At 34.8% G+C, this 22194-nt stretch overlaps 2 protein-coding genes and 1 long non-coding RNA gene across 5 annotated transcripts in view; 2 read left to right on the forward strand and 1 right to left on the reverse strand.

Moving 5' to 3' along the window:
- cfap91 (cilia and flagella associated protein 91) overlaps nucleotides 1-5809 on the forward strand; it is a 54436-nt gene extending 48627 nt beyond the window's left edge. Inside the window, exons 16-17 of the mRNA XM_065292973.2 lie at nucleotides 2498-2589; nucleotides 5395-5809. Coding sequence (XP_065149045.1) covers nucleotides 2498-2589; nucleotides 5395-5639 — 337 coding nt within the window. The 3' untranslated portion in view covers nucleotides 5640-5809. The remainder of the gene's footprint in view (nucleotides 1-2497; nucleotides 2590-5394) is intronic.
- On the reverse strand, nucleotides 2243-15181 carry LOC135782599 (uncharacterized). 2 transcript variants are annotated; one of them, XR_010545446.2, is made up of 3 exons: nucleotides 15085-15181; nucleotides 5378-5562; nucleotides 2243-2574 (listed from the first exon to the last, which is right to left on the reverse strand). It is a non-coding gene; the product is annotated as an uncharacterized lncRNA (long non-coding RNA). The 2 variants fall into 2 exon arrangements; XR_010545447.2 differs by lacking the exon at nucleotides 15085-15181 and adding an exon at nucleotides 7538-7625.
- nr1i2 (nuclear receptor subfamily 1, group I, member 2) overlaps nucleotides 7603-22194 on the forward strand; it is a 59001-nt gene continuing 44409 nt past the window's right edge. The window contains exon 1 of one of the 2 annotated variants that reach the window (XM_065292974.2): nucleotides 7603-7895. Coding sequence is in view for 1 of the 2 variants with exons in the window: in XM_065292975.2 (XP_065149047.1) it covers nucleotides 7893-7895 (3 nt within the window). In the remaining variant the exon portion in view is untranslated. The remainder of the gene's footprint in view (nucleotides 7896-22194) is intronic. The other variant, XM_065292975.2, reaches the window with a different exon arrangement.

Below are 22194 nucleotides of genomic sequence, written 5' to 3' on the forward strand. Positions count from 1 at the left end.
AAACATTGCAGGATTTTTCTCATTTTAATGGACTTTAATAGAGCCCAACATTTAATATTTAACTCAACACTTAACAGTTTTTTTCAAAGGCTCTAAATGATCCCAAACGAGGCATAAGGGTCTTATCTAGCGAAACCATTGTCATTTTTGACAAGAAAAATAACAAATATACACTTTTAAACCACAACTTCTCGTCTATCTCCGGTCCTGCGTGACCTAACGTAAATGCGAAGTGACATAGGGAGGTCACGTGTTACATATATGAAACGCACATTTGCGGACCATTGTAAACAATAAACTGACACAAATACATTAATTAGTATCATTCAACATACAACAACATCGGAACGGTCCTCTTTTTCAACACACTTGTAAACACTGGGGCGTAGTTTCGCGTTCGTTCTCCGTGACCTCTTGACGTATTGCGTGGGGTCACGCTGGCGCATCACGGCCGGATCTACATGACGAGAAGTTGTGGTTTAAAAGTGCTTTTTTTTTACGTGTCAAAAATGACAATCGTTTTGTTAGATAAGACCCTTATGCCTCGTTTGGGATTGTTTATAGTCCTTTGAAACTCCGTTGAAAAAAACTGTTAAGTGTTGAGTTAAGTATTAAATGTTGGGCTCTATTAAAGTCCATTAAAATGAGAAAAATCCTGCAATGTTTTCCTCAAAAAACATAATTTCTTCTCGACTGAACAAAGAAAGACATCAACATTTTGGATGACATGGTGGTGAGTAAATTATCTGGATTTTTCTTTTAAGAAAATTGACTATTCCTTTAAGAGACAGGTGGCCAACTAGTGGTTCGGGGGGCACTGCATACCCATATTTTAAGAATGCTTAGCATTAAAATCCTGTTTTTTGCAGTTAAGGAAATCATCTTGTCTCAGATACAAATTTGACTGGTAAATGAGAAAGAATAATTCGTCCTTGTATTTATTGAATTGCAACAGAGTAATAAGCACACATGCTATTTATGACTGGATGTAACTTTTGATACTTTGCGATAAAGGCGTCTCTCCTATTGACTCTGACCTATCAGTGTGGCTGTCATGAAAAAAATATTCATTACGTTAAGGATCAGAAATTAGTTAGTAATTAATGACTTATAAGTGTATGTGTAACTGACTAGTTAGTGACCTGTAAGCAGTTACAAGCTATTTATAAGCCATTTATTGGTTGTTGTCTTGTTTTTGTCTTATAGCCCCTTAACACTTGATTTTGTCCTAACAATGAACTTATTAACTAAAAACAAAAGATACTAATAGCTTGTATTGTGTAAAATACACACTTTATAGGTTCTTAGTACACTGTTTGAGTTTGTAGCTTATAAGTGTGAAATAAATATAGAATGGGCATTTCAAAACAAACATTTAAATGAGCAGAAAAAGTACTTTCTTGTTACAGAGAAGCAGTTTTTTAGTTGTACTACACTAACAAACTATTTATAACTCAACTATTCCCTGAGTATATTAATAGGTAACAAGCATATTTCTCACTAATATATGCATATTAAGGCAGTATTACTTAAATGTTCCCTATTCTAAAGTAAACATTTATTGTTTTCTAATAACAGAAGAGACTTTAAATATTACAGTAAAGAACTTGTTCTTTATTGTTTCAAGTTTCAATAAAAGAACCAACTGAAGGTGAGATACATCCCAAAATATTACAATCAATTGCCAAACAATTGACATATTAAGTTATCACTAAAACAATCTTACATATTAAAGGTCTCCTTTAGGTCCTTTTATATAAGCATCGAAAAACAATTAACATTAAGTTATCACTATAACAATCTTACATATAAAAGGACTCCTTCAGCTCCTTTAATATAAGCACCGCTCAAAAAGTCAGTGACCACCTCTTTATCAACATTTACAATATAAAAACAAGAACAAGTTTAAACATCCAGTAATATAATTTCTACAACAATAACATTTTTGGGATAGTTCACAAAAAAATAAAATTCTGTCATTATTTTCTCACTCTCATGTTGTTACAAACCTGTATAAATTTCTTTGTTCTGATGAAGATGAAAGTACTTTTTCTGTTCATTTAAATGTTTGTTTTGTAATGCCCGTTCTATATTTATTTCACACTTATAAGCTACAAACTCAAACAGTGTACTAGGTGTATTTTACACAATACAAGCTATTTGTATCTTTTGTTTTTAGTTAATAAGTTTATTGTTAGGACAAAATCAAGACAACAACCAATAAATGGTTTATAAATAGCTTGTAACTGCTTACAGGTCATTAACTAGTCAGTTACACATACACTTATTAGTCATTAATTACTAACTAATTTCTGATCCTTAAAATAAAGTGTTACCCTATATTTGTTAGTAAGTTTTTTATAAAGATTTTTTTTTAAATTTGAGAATTATTTAAAATTTATTATTTAACTTATTGATAATTTAAAAAAAATAAGCAAAATGATTCTTGTCTAATCTGTTGGGTGTTTTGTCCTGTTTTGTGTTTGCATATGTACAGACGAAACAGTCAACAGTCTGAAGAGATTGTGGCAGAGCTTGTCTACAGGTTCCTCATTCCTGAGGTCCAGAAGATATCTGTCAGAGACAAAGGTAGGTTATTCAACACAGAAAATCTGTGACAGTGAAAGCCCTTGAGCATCAACTCAACTTTATGTCGTATGAAACAACTATAGTGTTATTTTTTCTGTGGTGGATTAAAGGAGTTGGGTAGCATTATATGTGCATGCTGCTTTGATCTACTGTATATGATGAAAGTTGACGGTGACTAGTCGTCTTATCCTTCAAGCTTCAAAAGGAAAAGAAATACCATTAAAACTTTCTTTTCCATTTCAGTCCACATGGACTAAATTGATTCCTTTAAAAACATTTCCTTTAGCTGTTACAAATCTGTAAATTGTACATGTACAAACTAGCTGTACAAGCATACAGGCACACTGACCTATATTCACACATCCTGTTAGTGCACTTGTGACTCATAGACCTGTTAGTGCTTTTGGCTGGGACATTGGCAGCTTGTTAACCTTGCGCGTAACAAGGTTGAAGTCATGCACTCTTAGGGGCCAATCACACCATGGTCACTTTAAAAAAAGAGCAGTGTGGCATGGCATTTTATATTGCTAGGCAACCACTGAGGCAGCTGTCCTGTCAATCAAATATTGAAGCATGAGCGCTCTTTTGCTCTTTCTGTCATATTAGCAGAAACTTTCAAAAGAGGGCGCTTACTGTGACCTTGATCGAGGGTGAGAGGTGCACAAACACACAGTAGACAGTAAATGGCTGCACTCCAGTTGTTCCAAGCAACTGTAAACTTCAGTCACCCCTCATTCGATTGGACAATGGAAAAAACATGAATGAAGTTGGGCGCTTTTCCGCTTTGGGCGCTCTTTTAAAAACATGTTGCGCTGTAGGTGGTAAAAAAATGGTAAATGGACTGCATTTATATAGCGCCTTCATAGAACAATGGTCTTCCAAAGCGCTTTACATATTGCCTCACATTCACCCATTCATTCACTTATCCATACACCGATGGCGGTGTCAGCCATGCAAGGGGCCATCCAGCTCGTCGGGAGCAGCTGGGGTTAGGTGTCTTGCTTAAGGACATCTTGACACTTGGTCAGGTGGAACCAGGGATTGAACCACCAACCTTCTGATTTGTAGACAACCTACATGAACCACTGAACCTCTGCCTTCCACAAAAATGGCAAAAAAGGTGGCCGTTTGGCACATAAACAGCGCACATAGCGCTCACTGCCTATAGGAAATCAATCAAAAAAGGTGCCTGCAACTGCCATAAATGCATTTGATGTGATCGGCTCCTTGAAAAATAAATTTGCTTAAAGGTTCTTTACGTTGATGTCATAGAAGAACCCTTTTTGGTTCGATAAAGAATCATTTAGTAAAATGTTCTTAGAAGAACCATTTCTTTGTTCCCTTTTATTATCTAAAGAACTTGTTATTTTACCATAAATGGTTCTTCTGGCATCATGAAGCACCTTTATTTTTAAGAGTGTAAGGTCTCTTTGTTGTGTTTAATGAATTGCATTTGCTATTTTCACATTTATTTCACAGTTCAAGTGTTATTGATTATTACGCCAGAATGAGAGTATAGTTCCTTGCTATGTCTGCCTAGAAAATCACAACTTTTAATTTTCTGTCGGTCTTAGTGCACAATGTAACTACAGAAGAGTCAAGTTTTAAATAGGAAAAATATCAAAACTCTTTGGTTTTTTGAGCGTGATGCTAATGGTCTAATCAGATTCAATGGATTATGCTAAGCTATGCTAAAAGTGGTACAGCCAGACCGGCTGAATGGATTCCAAAATGGTAAAAATCTAATGTTTAACTCTTTTTTTTTTAAGTGGAATGTCCCTTTAAGCTGCCATCTCTATTTCCCCATTTTTGTTTTAGTGCAATAAATTCCCTTTTCACAAAAAAATGTGGTATATGCACAAATTGTCTTTTACAGCCCTATGACCATCTGAGGTAAACCTTAAGAAAAAAGAAGTGCAACTTTTTTAAATTATTTGTTGGCAATTTGAGAACAATGCTGGGAAAACAAAATATATACGTGACCCTAGACCACAAAACCAGTCATAAGTTGCACAGGTATATTTGTAGCAATAGTCAACAATACATTTTATGCGTCAAAATTATAATTTTTTTATGATACAAATCATTAGGATATTAAGTAAAGATCCAAGTAAATATATCAAAAATGCATTTATCATTAATAAAATGTGTTGCTAAGGACTTCAATTGTACAACTTTAAAGACGATCTTATCAATATTTAGATTTTTGCACCCTCAGATTCCAGATTTTCAAATAGATGCATCACAGACAAATATTGTCACATCCTAACAAACCATACAGTGGAAAGCTTATTTATTCTGTATAAATTTCATTTTAAGAAATGTACACTTATGACTGTGGATTCTGTGGTCCAGGGTAACAAATATAATATAATTTGGGAAATCTTTTAAATACTTTTAATAGTTACATGATTAGAAATACAAATTTCTTACCTGTTTCAACTTCTTATATTTATTTGTGGTATAAATCAAGTTTATAAAAAAATATATTTACAGTGCAAGCATTTGTTGTTAGAAACTGATTTGAAGAGTAAAGCTATACTCAATAGTTGGCAGTTATAAAATACACCCACTTTGATATTGGCATTAAAAAAGCATGAGTCAGTACACAAGACATTGACTTTACATGCAAACTGTGTCCCATCACGTACTCTATTGCCTCAGTTACTTTTCTATTTTTGTATTCTGAACATAATGTCCTTGTACGGGTACTTGTGTAACAACATAGCATACATTTTTCTTTTACAGATTATTTTACCAGTTAGCATAATGCTCTTTAAAAACGTACCGCTCGTTGTTTTACAGTGCGCCAGAGCCAAAGAAGACACCTTCAGGCAGCTCGCTCCATCATCAATAGCAGTGTCGGATCTTTTGGGGTCTCCCAATCTCCTCAGCCCCCATCTCCTTCAGATAGAGCATCTTCAGCAGTCCTCAATGAAATGCTCGGTCAATTAGAGGAGGCTGTTCCCACAACTGTGAGAGACATTGAACCGAACACAAACAATGAGACCAGCGCTGTCACAACAGACACTTACATTGGTGATAATTAATAGGATAATTAAAGATCATTTCAAGAGCAACAGTAAAAGAGGGGCTTTATTGTAAATGAATGATCTTTAGAGTAGTTCATGGTTTGTATTTTTAAGTTGTTTTTTTTCTGTACTCATACAGTGTAAATGAGCATGAATGAGTAAAAAGACAGAGATTAATGGTTACTCAATAAAACAAGCATTCAGTTTATCATTGAATATGCGTGGTACTTTATAACATTTTTAAGAATCAGAGGGAACAGATTAAAGGCATATTCCAGACAAATATAAAATACCCCACGATTTACTCACCCCCAAGCCATCCAAAACACATCATGCATCATCTTTCAGATGAACACATTTTGAGATATTTTAGAAAATTTCCTTGTTCTTCCAAGCTTTATAATGGTAGAAAACAGGGATCAGGGAACAACTTCAGACTTTAAACCCCAAAGAAGTGCATCCATCCTTCACAGAGGTAATCCACATGGCTTCAACAATGCCATCTTGGACTTGTGATTCACAAGAGTGACAATGAATGCTCATTAAACTAAAACGTGTCCAAGATGGCTTTGTTACTGTTACTAGAAAGTAGTTATTACAGTTTATAACGTTTAAAATAGGGATATTATTCTTACAAAATCGCATCATTTTCCCGCAAAAGAACGTTATTAACCCATTGGAGCCATGTGGATGACCTCTGTGAAGGATGGATGCACTTTTTTGTGGTTTTAAGTCCGAAGTTGTTTCCTGATCCTTGTTTTCTTAAAAAGCTTGTAAGAGCAAGCACATTTACTAAAATTACTCCAAATGTGAAAGATGATGGACATATGTATCTTGGATTGCTTGAGGTCAACAATTTATTATTAATTATAACATGTAAAAATTACCAGTTTGCAGGTGTGAGGAAAACTGTGCCATTTTTGGGTGTGTATTTTAAATGCATACAAGATTTCTGCACTAAATGGCAGTGCCGTTATCAGATTAACTGGCGCTATTATCCTGTTCTGACATCACAAGGGGAGCTAAATTTCAATGACTTATTTTTTCACATGCTTGCAGCGAATGGTGTACCAAAAGTAAGTTACTGGATTGATATTTTTCACTCTTCTAGGTTGATAGAATCACTGGTGAACCAATTATAGCACCTAAAGATGTAAAAAGTCAGATTTTCAAAGTCTGCCATATCTTCTTTATAATTATTGGGTTCATATCTCCTGAAATAATAAACAAAGTTATTAAGAGGATTACCTCATATTTGGCTTGCGTAACCTCCTAACAGGAAGTTTGTTTAAAATTCACCATTGGCAATTAAAGCAGTAAATTCATATGACCAGTCACAACTTCCCCCTATGACAACTAGCCCCGGGGTACCCCACTCTTCTAAAGCTCAAAGTCTGCCATATCTTCTTTATAATTATTGGGTTCATATCTGCTGAAATAATAAACAAAGTTATTAGGAGCATTACGTAATATTTGGCTTGCGTAACCTCCTAACAGGAAGTTTGTAGATCTTATATAAATGTTCCCTCTAAATAACCCTGTACTCTACCTTGTTTGACAAATAAACAAACATTAAAGTGCATGTGATCCTACCAAACTCTCAAATCTGTTTACATTTACGTGATAAAGTCGCCCCGCCCCCCATCCTTTTTGACTAAGTGGTCAGAAAAACCATCCCCAAACTGTCACTGCTTCTGATTAGAATGTCAATTTAATATAGCGATTATTACGATGACGTCATGGCTGCAAATTACTTTTTTCTAAACATTGTACCATGATATGTACAGATTAATATTATTATTATACATACATATATCCGTATATACAAATCTGTATTGACATTGCTGCATTTTTTTCTCTGTCCCACAAGTTTACATTACATAACTATATTAACACTGCACAGTGTATCCACTCACTTTTGCCCCGCCTGTTATTGGTTGTGGGGTTTTTTATTCCCCTCGCCTGTCTACTTTCCAACACTAAACTCCCCTGACTGAAGTCCACAAAGCTATGAAAATAAGCAAAGGCATTTGAGTTTAAGGGAAATAAACACAGGACGCTTTCTCGGTGTGAGCGCGTGTCCTTCCCAGGACATATTTAACCAGGAAGTAAACACTTAACGTATATACTCGCTGTTAGTCGTCCATGAATGCTTGCAATTTGTCCAGTAAATACGTGACGGAGTGCTACCGATCGTGTCATGATTTATTGTTTTACCATCTCGGCGTTTGCGGTTCTGAGGGATTACACGAGCGTCCTTGCTGATATGTCATGGTAAGTGCGGTTTTATATACGAACAGACGCAAACCTCGAGACTTGTCGAGAACAGCTGTGAAACGTGCAGTTAACATAAATCGTGAAGCTCGTAAACTAAAGAAATTTTGGTGTGTGTTTGATTGGATGTTTGTTGAGTAAGAGATTTAGCTGTTAAAGCGTCTGCGCAGCGCGTTGTTTTTGTCTGGACTTGGTCTGAAGTATTACTAAGGTTATTTTTAAGGTTAACTTCTGCTTAACTTGTAACATTTTGTAAACAAACCGGTCAGGGGATCTCTGGATAATCCGTAATTCGTTTGTAATTATAAAACGAAAATACCGCTTTTCTGTTTTTTGTTTCAAAACGAAAAACCAAATAACCGTTTTTGGTGTCAGAATCAAAAAACGAAAAACCAATTAAAAACGTCCCGTTTTTCGTTATTTGGCGATCATTTTATCGTTATTCCTTTTTGAACAAAAACAGAAGAGTGTCTTTGAACTTCAGTCAATTCGTTTTTCGTTTATTGCAAGTGGTGCCCGCTGCAGAGCCAAATGGGCGGAGCTGGAGCTCTAGCGAGGCGGGGCACCCTTGCTGGATCTAGTGGGCATGGCAGCATCAAGTGCGCAGGCGCAGATAGAGTTTGTTTAAACTTCATGTACAGCCTGTATCAAGTACTCCGGAGTATTGCACGGCAATTTAAAGATAAACTGAGCTTTAATATGTATATTAAATCTTAATCTTACAATTATCGCTGTCTCGACGTGATTTTCGGGAGTATGTTGAGTTTCGCGTTAAACACTCGATGTGCTAACATTCTCCCGTCCACCACAAGTGGCACGTAGTGTTTTTATTGTAGTTTTTATTTTTTTTATTTAAATATTTGTTGAACCTGCACAGGTGCACCAGACAATACTTTTGCGAGGACAGGATCTTCTGCTGTCTATATCACGGTGCCTACTGTAAATAAGCATTTACACGAGCTCTGAAATCATGCAGTTTAACAAAAAGGTATGTGTGTGTGAATTAAATATTTTAATTATACTGTGTGTGATAAACATCATGTTTGTTGAACCTTTCTGTTTGTGCATGTCATAGTAATTTCTTTCTTGCATTTAAAACTAAAAACATATTGTTCATTTAATATTTTCTTGTGTTGTGAAACCTTTGGGATGTCTGAAATTAAACTACTTTATTTCAGTTGTTATAATAGTTTTTCTGCATTACATTACTTATGACAAGTTAAAAACATGTATAGAAATACTCTTTATGTTGTGCTCTTGAGCAAGGTGATTCATCACAAAAGCTGTTTATATGCAATGCACTGTACAAAACATGTAAACAAGACGATGCTAATTTATTCTTTCTATGTTTTAGATTTTATCATCAAGCATAGTCTCAAGTGCAGACGATCCCACACTTTCACTGCTGTTACTGTACATCAACATTTTAAAATGTGTAAAAATCCAGCCTCTGGACAACCTTCCATTGGCTGCAACACCACCTTCATCCCCAGCATCAGCATCCCCACCTTTATTTCCCCTCGACATTGGAACATGTCTGTACTGATTTTGAGGTACAGCTTTTTAACTTCTTGCTGCTTGTAAACTTGTTTAAATATCTTTAGTGGAGTATTAAGAAAGAACAAAGTACACAGTTGTCACAAATAACCCACTGAGGGTCAGTTAAGTAAACCAAGTACACATTTTTAACAAAACTGTAAACAAACAGAAAGACTTAACTTAAAAAAAAAAACAATCCCTAGATGTGACCGCTATTTACTGTATTAATTGTATATCTAATTGTATTGTCTATAATTAACAGGGTGCCCCTCTACAGCTAGGAGGAATTGATTGTGGGGTATTTATGTTGATGGTAAGTGGTCTTTTATTTGCTGTACACCTGTCTCTGTGTACTAAACACAGCATTTGTTAATATTGTTTTGTTTTTTCTATGCACTCTATGTTATGACTGTGAGAAAACATAAAAAAGAACTATTAAGATTTTCGATTGCTATCTTTTGCCAGTCTGACACACCAATAATCATAAAGTGGTGGTATGATATTAATAACTATACTTCTGATAAAACCTCCATTATGTGCATTTCCAGTATGCAGACAATATATATAAATAAAGCAATGCATGCCTAAAAACATTCTAATGTTTGTCTCTTCTTACAGTCAAGTCCCACAACTACTCACCCAGAAAGTAACATATGCAGATAACATGAAATTCACTCCACCTGAGTCAGATGTCATGGAGATCATCCAGACACCAGAAGTAGATGTATGTAGCGGGAATGTTTATGTACTGATTGACTTGTTTAACTTGTTAATGTGTGTATTAACCTTTCCTGTTTCATGAATTTGTTTATGAGCAGCACATCATTATTAATTATATTATTATTGGAATTCTTATATAGCACACAGGACTCAGCGGTGATGAGAAACATTCAGCTGACCTGTGAGTGCGTAAAGGAGATCACTTGCTGTGAAGATGAGCTGGAAAAGATCTAAAGGATGATGCCCAGTTGTCTATAACAATGTGGGACTTGTTTATAAACACCGTGTTTTATGAGGGTGAAAGGAATGAAGAAGAAATGTCGACTCCCTTCCCTTTTATATTTTAGAGAAGAGCAGGAGATATATGAGACAAAAGAGTTATTCGTGGGTTTTGTTTACACAAAAAAACCGTGTCTTGTGAATCTACTAGTGGGGATAGACTAATGTAAAAATTTATTTTTTTGATTGGTTTTGTAAAATACCATTAAACGTTTGTGTGAACTGTAAAGTGATGTGTTCTTGAAATAAATGTATAATATTTATTATTGTATCTTATTATACCATTAAAGTGTCGTGTTCTTGAAATATTCATGATATTATTTTATATCTTCTTATTATAACATTTTATATAGATTTATTTTATGTTAGATGAATATTTTGCTAAATTTGGGTTAATAGAAACCAATAAATCCACTTGTAGGACAGTGGAGTATAACACTTGTACACCTGAGTATGTGACTATTAAATTACATTTATCTTCTACAAAAATGTAGTTGAATCGAATGCTTCACTAATGTCAAAGCACATCGTATATCCTCTACTATGAGAAGTCACATGGTTGGTTTTAGACTACTTGTCTGCTTATTCGTTAAAAATAGCATAATGCATAGCCTATCACATAAAATCTTTTCAAAGTTACAGTCAATATTCCATTTAAATTTGCAATATCATTTTTACACCATATGCTTTCACATTTACATACAATAAGGGCAGAGGTAACCTAGTCTTATTTATTATTATTATTATATGTATTTATTTATTGAATTAATCAGATGATTTCGTAATACAACAAGGTTGTATTAAACATTAGTAAATGCATTAATGGCCTTGTTGTCACTTTCAGATATTTACATCATGGTTTATGGTAAGCCACAGGAAGTATAAATGTATAAAAGTATAATATAACCTTAACATTATAACATTTACAGAAGGTTTTAGTCTTCACTCATCCACTATGCTTGTAAATCATTTAAGGGCATATATGCAAGTGAAAGAGTTGCAATGCAGAGCCCTGCTTCTGTTGTACATTTGTATTTAAAGACATCATTTGACATCATCCAATTCCACAAAGTAACACAATTCAGAAATGTGGCTTACCATAAACCATGATGTAAATATCTGAAAGTGACAACAAGGCCCTTTTATGGAGGAAAGAGCTGTGTGCTGCTTTGCCAGTGAAAGCTTACTATCTGTGCACCCCTCTTTATTTGTCTCCACCGCAACGTGTGGGTTGTGAACTAATCTAAATGATCGATAACACTTGACAACAAGGTTGTATTCGTTTAGATTAGTTAATGCATTAGCTATGAACTATCAAATAACAATACTTCTACAGCATTTATGAATCTTAGTTCATGTTAATTTCAGCATTTACTAATACATTTATAAAATCAAGCGTTGTAACTGTTAACATTAGTTAATGCATGAACTAATTAACTGTATTGACATTAACTAACATTAACAAGAATTAATACTTGCTGAAAAGCTATATTGTTAATTATTTTTCATGTTAATGCATTTACTAATGTTTATACTACCTTGTTGTATTACCAAATCATCTGATTAATTCAATAAATAAATACATATAATAATAATAATAAATAAGACTAGGTTACCTCTGCCCTTATTGTATGTAAATGTGAAAGCATGGTGTAAAAATGATATTGCAAATTTAAATGGAATATTGACTGTAACTTTGAAAAGATTCAACCTTTATGTGATAGGCTATGCATTATGCTATTTTTAATGAATAACCAGACAAGTAGTCTAAAACCAACCATGTGACTTCTCATAGTAGAGGATATACGATGTGCTTTGACATTAGTGAACCATATTCAACTACATTTTTGTAGAAGATAAATGTAATTTAATAGTCACATACTCAGGTGTACAAGTGTTATACTCCACTGTCCTACAAGTGGATTTATTGGTTTCTATTAACCCAAATTTAGCAAAATATGCATCTAACATAAAATAAATCTATATAAAATGTTATAATAAGAAGATATAAAATAATATCATGAATATTTCAAGAACACGACACTTTAATGGTATAATAAGATACAATAATAAATATTATACATTTATTTCAAGAACACATCACTTTACAGTTCACACAAACGTTTAATGGTATTTTACAAAACCAATCAAAAAAATAAATTTTTACATTAGTCTATCCCCACTAGTAGATTCACAAGACAGGTTTTTTTTGTGTAAACAAAACCCACGAATAACTCTTTTGTCTCATATATCTCCTGCTCTTCTCTAAAATATAAAAGGGAAGGGAGTCGACATTTCTTCTTCATTCCTTTCACCCTCATAAAACACGGTGTTTATAAACAAGTCCCACATTGTTATAGACAACTGGGCATCATCCTTTAGATCTTTTCCAGCTCATCTTCACAGCAAGTGATCTCCTTTACGCACTCACAGGTCAGCTGAATGTTTCTCATCACCGCTGAGTCCTGTGTGCTATATAAGAATTCCAATAATAATATAATTAATAATGATGTGCTGCTCATAAACAAATTCATGAAACAGGAAAGGTTAATACACACATTAACAAGTTAAACAAGTCAATCAGTACATAAACATTCCCGCTACATACATCTACTTCTGGTGTCTGGATGATCTCCATGACATCTGACTCAGGTGGAGTGAATTTCATGTTATCTGCATATGTTACTTTCTGGGTGAGTAGTTGTGGGACTTGACTGTAAGAAGAGACAAACATTAGAATGTTTTTAGGCATGCATTGCTTTATTTATATATATTGTCTGCATACTGGAAATGCACATAATGGAGGTTTTATCAGAAGTATAGTTATTAATATCATACCACCACTTTATGATTATTGGTGTGTCAGACTGGCAAAAGATAGCAATCGAAAATCTTAATAGTTCTTTTTTATGTTTTCTCACAGTCATAACATAGAGTGCATAGAAAAAACAAAACAATATTAACAAATGCTGTGTTTAGTACACAGAGACAGGTGTACAGCAAATAAAAGACCACTTACCATCAACATAAATACCCCACAATCAATTCCTCCTAGCTGTAGAGGGGCACCCTGTTAATTATAGACAATACAATTAGATATACAATTAATACAGTAAATAGCGGTCACATCTAGGGATTGTTTTTTTTTTTAAGTTAAGTCTTTCTGTTTGTTTACAGTTTTGTTAAAAATGTGTACTTGGTTTACTTAACTGACCCTCAGTGGGTTATTTGTGACAACTGTGTACTTTGTTCTTTCTTAATACTCCACTAAAGATATTTAAACAAGTTTACAAGCAGCAAGAAGTTAAAAAGCTGTACCTCAAAATCAGTACAGACATGTTCCAATGTCGAGGGGAAATAAAGGTGGGGATGCTGATGCTGGGGATGAAGGTGGTGTTGCAGCCAATGGAAGGTTGTCCAGAAGCTGGATTTTTACACATTTTAAAATGTTGATGTACAGTAACAGCAGTGAAAGTGTGGGATCGTCTGCACTTGAGACTATGCTTGATGATAAAATCTAAAACATAGAAAGAATAAATTAGCATCGTCTTGTTTACATGTTTTGTACAGTGCATTGCATATAAACAGCTTTTGTGATGAATCACCTTGCTCAAGAGCACAACATAAAGAGTATTTCTATACATGTTTTTAACTTGTCATAAGTAATGTAATGCAGAAAAACTATTATAACAACTGAAATAAAGTAGTTTAATTTCAGACATCCCAAAGGTTTCACAACACAAGAAAATATTAAATGAACAATATGTTTTTAGTTTTAAATGCAAGAAAGAAATTACTATGACATGCACAAACAGAAAGGTTCAACAAACATGATGTTTATCACACACAGTATAATTAAAATATTTAATTCACACACACATAACGTTACCTTTTTGTTGAACTGCATGATTTCAGAGCTCTTGTAAATGCTTATTTACAGAGGCACCGTGATATAGACAGCAGAAGATCATGTCCTCGCAAAAGTATTGTCTGGTGCACCTGTGCAGGTTCAACAAATATTTAAAAATAAAAAATAAAAACTACAATAAAAACACTACGTGCCACTTGTGGTGGACGGAAGAATGTTAGCACATCGAGTGTTTAACGCGAAACTCAACATACTCCCGAAAATCACGTCGAGACAGCGATAATTGTAAGATTAAGATTTAATATACATATTAAAGCTCAGTTTATCTTTAAATTACCGTGCAATACTCCGGAGTACTTGATACAGGCTGTACATGAAGTTTAAACAAACTCTATCTGCGCCTGCGCACTTGATGCTGCCACGCCCACTAGATCCAGCGAGGATGCCCCGCCTCGCTAGAGCTCCAGCTCCGCCCATTTGGCTCTGCAGCGGGCACCACTTGCAATAAACGAAAAACGAATTGACTGAAGTTCAAAGACACTCTTCATTTTTTGTTCAAAAAGGAATAACGATAAAATGATCGCCAAATAACGAAAAACGGGACGTTTTTAATTGGTTTTTCGTTTTTTGATTCTGACACCAAAACGGTTATTTGGTTTTTCGTTTTGAAACAAAAAACGGAAAAGCGGTATTTTCGTTTTATAATTACAAACGAATTACGGATTATCCAGAGATCCCCTGACCCAAACCTACTGTACTGGTTAAATAATATAAGCTGTTAACCTTTTAATCTTTGGGAATGTTCACCGTAAATAGTCAGATGTCTGCGCAGCTGATTCTCCTTTCACCCAGTGCCTCTGTTCACTGGATGTTATTTAATCCCATTGTACGTTACAGCAAGAGTATTAGTTAACCCTTATCAATTTTACTGTCATTTGACAGCTGAGTTAGTCGCAGCTGATAAACTGGTATGGGGTCATTCTTCAATTGGGGTGGCAAATAATAGGCAGAATTTGTACAAATGCTTGTTTGTTTTCTTTTAATAAAATGTATTGTTATGCATTTAAATTAGTTTAATATGCTATATCAGTTAAAACTGAAGCTTATTAACATTTTTAATTTTGTTTTGTTTAATTTATCTGTGGTGTTACCAATATTTGAAGTAAAAAGACAGTAACACCACAGATTAACAAATTAGACTAAATCCAGTCTTTTTTTTTAAATGGAGGCTGCAGTCATGACGATTTCAACATCAGGGGACATTTTGGAAATATTAATAATACATTTTGATTAAAATATTTAAAATCGGCAAGTAATAAACAAAACACCACAGACACTTATAAAGTGTGACACATGAAATTGTCAGAAATTTAGCTAACTTTAAGAACACCGTGAATGAATAAAAAAATGCACTCACCATGCACCACCTTTCTCCTTAATATTACTATATATATATATATATATATAGTAAAAAAAACTATATTCACAATATAACAACTTTATTTGTGTTAAAAATGTTATATTGTTGCAATTACAATCCATGATACCTCTCTGAGGTATGAGATATTTTGTTATAAATGCAACCTCTCAAACTCGATTAAATATGTATTTTGAAACAAAAAATATTTTAATTGTTAATAGTGCATGGAAATATTTTATAATTTATTCGTATTTAAAGTTTATTTCAACTGTTGTAAAGTGGAGGGACACACCACTGGCCACCACAAAAAAGAATGACCCATTTATTGTATTTATTTCGACAATCACCATACATCGTGTACACTAAACAGTCAACTTAACTCAAACCATTTAAGGAAACTGTTTGCCTTAAACCATTTAAATTTTAAAACACATACATTTAAGTACTGTGAACTTGAGTCATGTGCAATTATGCACTTATATTTAAGTAGTGTGAACTTAAATATAAGTTCATAACTGCATATGACTCAATTTGTTTAAGTTCACAGTACTAAAATGTATGTGTTTTAAAACTTAAATGCAACCGGTTTACTTAAATGGTTTGAGTTGAATTAACTTTTAGGTTTTACAGTGTACATTTGTAGTGCTTATGTGTGCAAGTTTTTCTTTTTTTAAAGCTAGCCTGTTTTAGGTATAATTTATCTTTTTCAAATTTGAGATTCTGTTAATAGGAGGTGGTCTGAGTACAGTTCACTTTTGGGTTCTATTGTGGTTCGATTTCTTTTTTATACGTGAAAAATCAATGAGGTCCCGGCACGCTTCGTGTGTCGTTTTGAAAATAAACTGCTGCATGGAAAGCTAGGGTCTGAGTTCTTATGAAGTTGTGATGTGAACAAGAAACTGTCTGAGATCGCTTCAGTGGGTCCTCTTTTGAGTCCACTATATTGTGAACACCAAAAGGACTGAGGTCACATTCGGCTAGTACCTTTTTTGGTTCACTTTAAGTGAACTGGGTTTGGTTCTTTTAGGTTGTTTTCACATCTGTAGTTTGGTTCATTTGGTCTGGACCAAAAGCAAAAAATGATACATTGGAGCTTTTTAGCAGTTTTGGTTCCTTTTCACACCACATTGATGCTCTGGTCCGCACCAGTTGAAACAAGCCAAAATTCAGTCATGTGATAAAATCAACATCACTCATTGGCCAAATGTATTTGAACGTATTTCCTAAACTGCTTCTCGATTGGTCAGAATCAACATCCGCGAAATTCCAACAGAACTCCGGAAGTAAACAAAAAGCAGGAAAATACAGCAGACACCATGCACAGACGGCTGCGTGCTGTAATTATGTCCGTGGTTGTTATTTATAGTTTGTACAGCGCCTAGACAAACCATTCATTTCCATAATGAATCGCGAATGCGGCTTGAAAACAGTGTTTTAATGCACTACAAACGGCGAAGACACCAAATTTCTGAGGCTCTGCCCGCACCTCCTCGCAAACTCCAGGTATGTCTACAATCTGTCATTGTGCTAATATTGGTAATAGAAACTGTCAACAAACACTTCCTCATCTGATAATGCACTGCGCAGCTGACTACGGCAGCTGGTTTAGTCCAAAATGCGCAGTACTTTTGCAGTTAGGTCGGTTCAATCTCGGATCGTATTCTCATCACAAACAAACCGCTCTAGAGTTTGTTGAAAGCGTACCGAGATCACCTCTTCAAAGTGTTTGGTCCGCTTTTGGTGCCCTCCAGAGTTCGGTTGCTGCATTCTCACCTGCCCAAATGAATCGCACCAAGTGAGCAATCGAACTCTGGTACGATTCAACCGAACTAAATGAGGCAGGTGTGAAAGCGCCCCTAAAATAAACTAAAACACCCTAAGCTACTGGGTTGCTCTTTGTCAAATTTTCTAGGTTGATAGAAGCACTGGGGACCCAATTATAACACTAAACATGGAAAAAAGTCAGATTTTCATGATATGTCCCCTTTAACAGAAGGTACAGTAGCATTCAATAACTTTAAACAACTTACTAACTGAACATATGAGACCTTTTTTTGTAATCCAAAGACCATCCTTTAAATATTATATAAGTCAAGTGCAATAGAGAATATATACTACTTATTTTTTGTCATGAACCCCCCCCCCAAAAAAAAAACATTGCATTGGAGCAACAGCATGGATGGCTAACTAATGCAAACTAGGTCAACGTGTTTGAAGCAAGCGGCCTTAACTGCAATAAGCATTCATGAGATTCCATGAGAATCGCAGGTGATTTTTTTGCCTAGCCCTATTAGAAAAGTTTAAGATGAAACAACTATTATTTATTTTAATTTCAAGCAGCAGTCTAGTTGGCTTATTACAGAATGTCTGCATTGATTGAAGACTAAAGTGGCTTAAAATGGTGATGTCAGAGTCCAGGGGCCTCATTTATCAACAGTGCGTAGAAAATGTTCTATATTTGTACCTACGAATGAAATTTAGAATGTGCCTAAGTACAAAAAAATCGGGATTTATCAAACGTGCGCACGTGGTTCGTACGCACATCAGTAAGTAATCCTTGATGATAAATCCCACTTGTTCTTAAGCACCATGCTCGTGCACGTTCATGGTCATTTGCATTCCGAAACGCCTCCAATGAACCATATATGGTGACAACACCTCCCGTTATAAGTCACGTGGTTGTGCTTTTTCCCTCATCGCAATAATGGCAAAGAGAGCGTAAAAGAGGAACTTTGCAGACACAGAAATTGAGTTACTGGTGGATGAGGTTAATAACATATCTGTTTGGTTCACTTAGTACGGGAGGATGTCTAACAAAAGAAAACAAATCTGCATGGGAACATGTTACCAGTGAGTTTAATTCCGTTGGGTATGAGAACACTTCTAGAAATAAAAAAGTGGTTTGACATTAAATTAACAGCCAAAAAAAAAAAAAAAAAAAAAACGCGTCACAGCACACCGACGTGAAATCTGTAGGAGGACAGACAATGACAGAACTTTCCTTGGACAGCCGCATAAAGCATCATCGGCGCGATCTCTGAAAACGCGCTCCCGGCGGAATGGATGATTTGCCAAGTCTTCCAATAATGCAAGATAAGTCACTGTGTCAAGCATTTGACGGAGCTTTCTTATATAGGGTTAGACACTTATTTCATTAATTAACTTCAGTACTGATTTGCAGTTACTTTATTAACAGTAATCATTTTTAACACCTGGGGGTGGATAATAAATAGGCAAAGTGTTCTTTTAACGCTGGGGATGGACGGTCCTGTGTAGTATCGCTATTCTACCACTAGATGCTCTGCGTACGCATACTCCGAGGTGTGCGTATATTTACACACATTTCTACGTATAAGTACAATTTGATAAATTCCACACTTTGCGTAAAACTGTTCCTACGCACACTTTACGCACACTTCTGTTCGTACGCACGCTTGATAAATGGCCTGTATTTTTTAAGATGCTGTGACCTGACATGAAGTGGGCTTTGCAATCAAAACAGCCCAGAAAAAATAAGGTTTCAAATTCATTATCTGTATTGTGTAAGCTTTAAAGCAATTACGGGAAACATTTGTTGGACGTTGCTGCTGCTAAAGCAGGATTTACAAGCTATTAAATTCAAGGGTTTCCTCATTTTTTCAGCCTGCACCCTGAATGATAACTTACTGTTGTGTGCTTAGTTGAGCCTGATTGTGTTTGTCTATGTCTATTGGAGACTTAGATGGAAAAGAAACCACATCAGTGCAGAATCAATGCAGTTAAGGTGATTGCACAAACTGTATCTGAATGTAAACATATGGAGTTTTTTGTTTTTTATTTTACATCAAATGTCTACTACTACTCAGTACTCACTCACTACTACTACTCAAAATATTTTCAACTCTGAATATTTTATCTGTACAGATAATTGCATGTAGTCCACTTGCATACCAATTCTTTGTCCCAAGGTCTAAAGGGACAATAAACAAAATACAACCATGTCCTCCCTAACAAATTAACATCCCACAGCCCATGTCAAACATCGCATCTATTCAGCAGTAGGCAAAAAGTAGTGATCGACTGATACAGATAAAAAATATTTGGATGCTTATGCGCCCGATAAACAATATGGTGAATCAATTTTTATTTACTGTTATACTTCTGTTTTTATTTATTTTTTGACACAAGTAGAAGACTAATGGAACTGAATAAACCCTTATAATAATAACAATCACTTCCTCTTTGCATAAACTGTAATAAATAGGGGTCTGAAAGAGTGAAGAATAATATTAATTGAATGAATAATATCACTGGAATAATACATTGTCAGGAAAGTAACAAACAAAGCAGCTTATATGTCATTGAATTTCTTAACTGGTATTTTATGTCATAATAATTATTATTTAGTTAGTTTATGAAATGGCTGTTGACAAAGGTCTGTTTATCTATGCAATTACTCAAGCATTAACTCTATCAAACTGCGACAGCTTGCGGATTTAATAAATAATGAATTAATGTCCACAGACATTTACTTTTTAAGCAAAATAATGTTTATCTGGTATATGTTAATCTTGTTAAAAGTTAGCTACATGTTGTGGCTGTGCTTCAGCCTTCAACCTGGTAAGTGAACAGCAATATGAATGTGTTTTTATGAGGCTACTAATAAGCATAAAAAACAGAAAAACTCATTTAATTCAGCTTTTTTATTTCCCACAAGCATTCATTCATGGCTGTTTAATTCCAGTAAAGCTACATTGTTATTGGGGCAGGATTTGATGGATCAGCATGACTCTGTGAGTTCGTCTCAATTTTTTGGACAAGCTGCATACATTGCATATCAGGCATTTATAACACATCTAATCTGTGCAATATTGTCTGTTATGTTAAATAAGTTGATTTAATTAAAGCTAAGTAAGTATACTCAAATCCTTTTAATAAAGTGGCGTCACTCCGCCGTCATATTTGCTGTAAAGGCTGCTGTTGTTGTTAGCTCCTCTCCTCAGATGCTGTGACGAAATGGCGTCCAGCGCACATTTCTCAAAACGGCTAAAAGATGGTGGCATTTATCGGTCAGTCCAATATTACAAAACTGATATCCGATAATGAGAAAATGCTGGTGTAAATATCTGTAAACAGATATATTAGCAGATCTCTAGCAAAAAGTAAACAAGGTAATTTTTAATTAAGTTGAAAGTTAATTTTGGTAAATTATCATGAATTTACCAGAATTACTTTAATATAAAATACAAACATTTGCTGTTCACAAACATGCAACACTGTTACATCTTTTTACCAGTAAGATATAATTTACACATCAGTACCAAATTAAGATAGTATCAGGTATAATCTATCCCAGGACCTACCAACATACTTTTAAATGGAAAATAAAAAAAATGCACATTTTACTTTTTATAATCGAGTAGTTTTTTTATTTTCCTGGTCATTTTATTAATGAAATGAAAATTTTATTAAATATCTAAATAATTTATTGTATTTCATATCATTGTCATTGCTAGTCATTAATTGCACTAAACTGTTTTATTTTTTTTTGGTGGGGGGGTCATTCACCACAACAGCATTGTGACCCACCTTATCCCACTATGTGACTTACATGTGAGTCCCAACCCACAGTGTGAAAACCCTGCTGTAAATCTCTGCGAGGTTGGTGGTGTGTGGTAAACAATGGTGGGTCATGATTATATCCGTGGTTTGAATTTTTTACTTCTGTGGCAAGCGCTGACAATCGTGCAGTTGCTCTTGACCAAACAATATTGCAGTATTACTGACCTGTAGGGAAAAAGTTGCAACCCGCGTCTATAACAACATGACATCTAAAATCAATGTTTCAAAGAGAGTGCACAAAGCTAATTGGCAATTCGGCAAGTAGATAGAAAACTGTTTGAAAACAACTCCAGTGAAAAGATTTGGCACGTTTTATGTGTTCGACTTCAAACAGCGTGTGGAGAAAAACTTCTGTAAACAGCTCAGGAGGTAAACGCATGATCTGTGTCAGAGTTTTATGATTAGCCCGAGGGGCATTCTTTTGTTGTGCGTGCTTATACCGGTAATTCTATTCTCTGTTCACACACAGCATTGTACCAGTAAATGACTGATATTCATTTTTTACAACATCTCTTACTGGTAAATTGTGAGAACCAATTTACCTTTTTTTCTTTTTTGGTAACACATGATCTCTTAACTGCAATATACCAGTAAATATTGTATGTGTGAAATCATATGTCTTCTGAAGTGAAACAATATGTGTGTGTATGAAATCGATTAAAATTGCCTATTATTTTAGCCTGGCTAACACCAGAACAGTCTCATAGAGAATGAGATGTGGTCTGGATACCATATGCTCATTTTCTTGTATTTGAGGCGTGGTATACGAATGCCCAGAGCCGTTTATTGGTCGCTACGAATGTCTATCAAATGCGTCTGTACGTAGCTCATAGCCAATCGTTTCAATTATACCAGATGACGTATGTAGAGCG

This window comes from Paramisgurnus dabryanus, chromosome 15 (assembly GCF_030506205.2).
Source record: "Paramisgurnus dabryanus chromosome 15, PD_genome_1.1, whole genome shotgun sequence".
Taxonomy (NCBI): Eukaryota; Metazoa; Chordata; class Actinopteri; order Cypriniformes; family Cobitidae; genus Paramisgurnus; species Paramisgurnus dabryanus.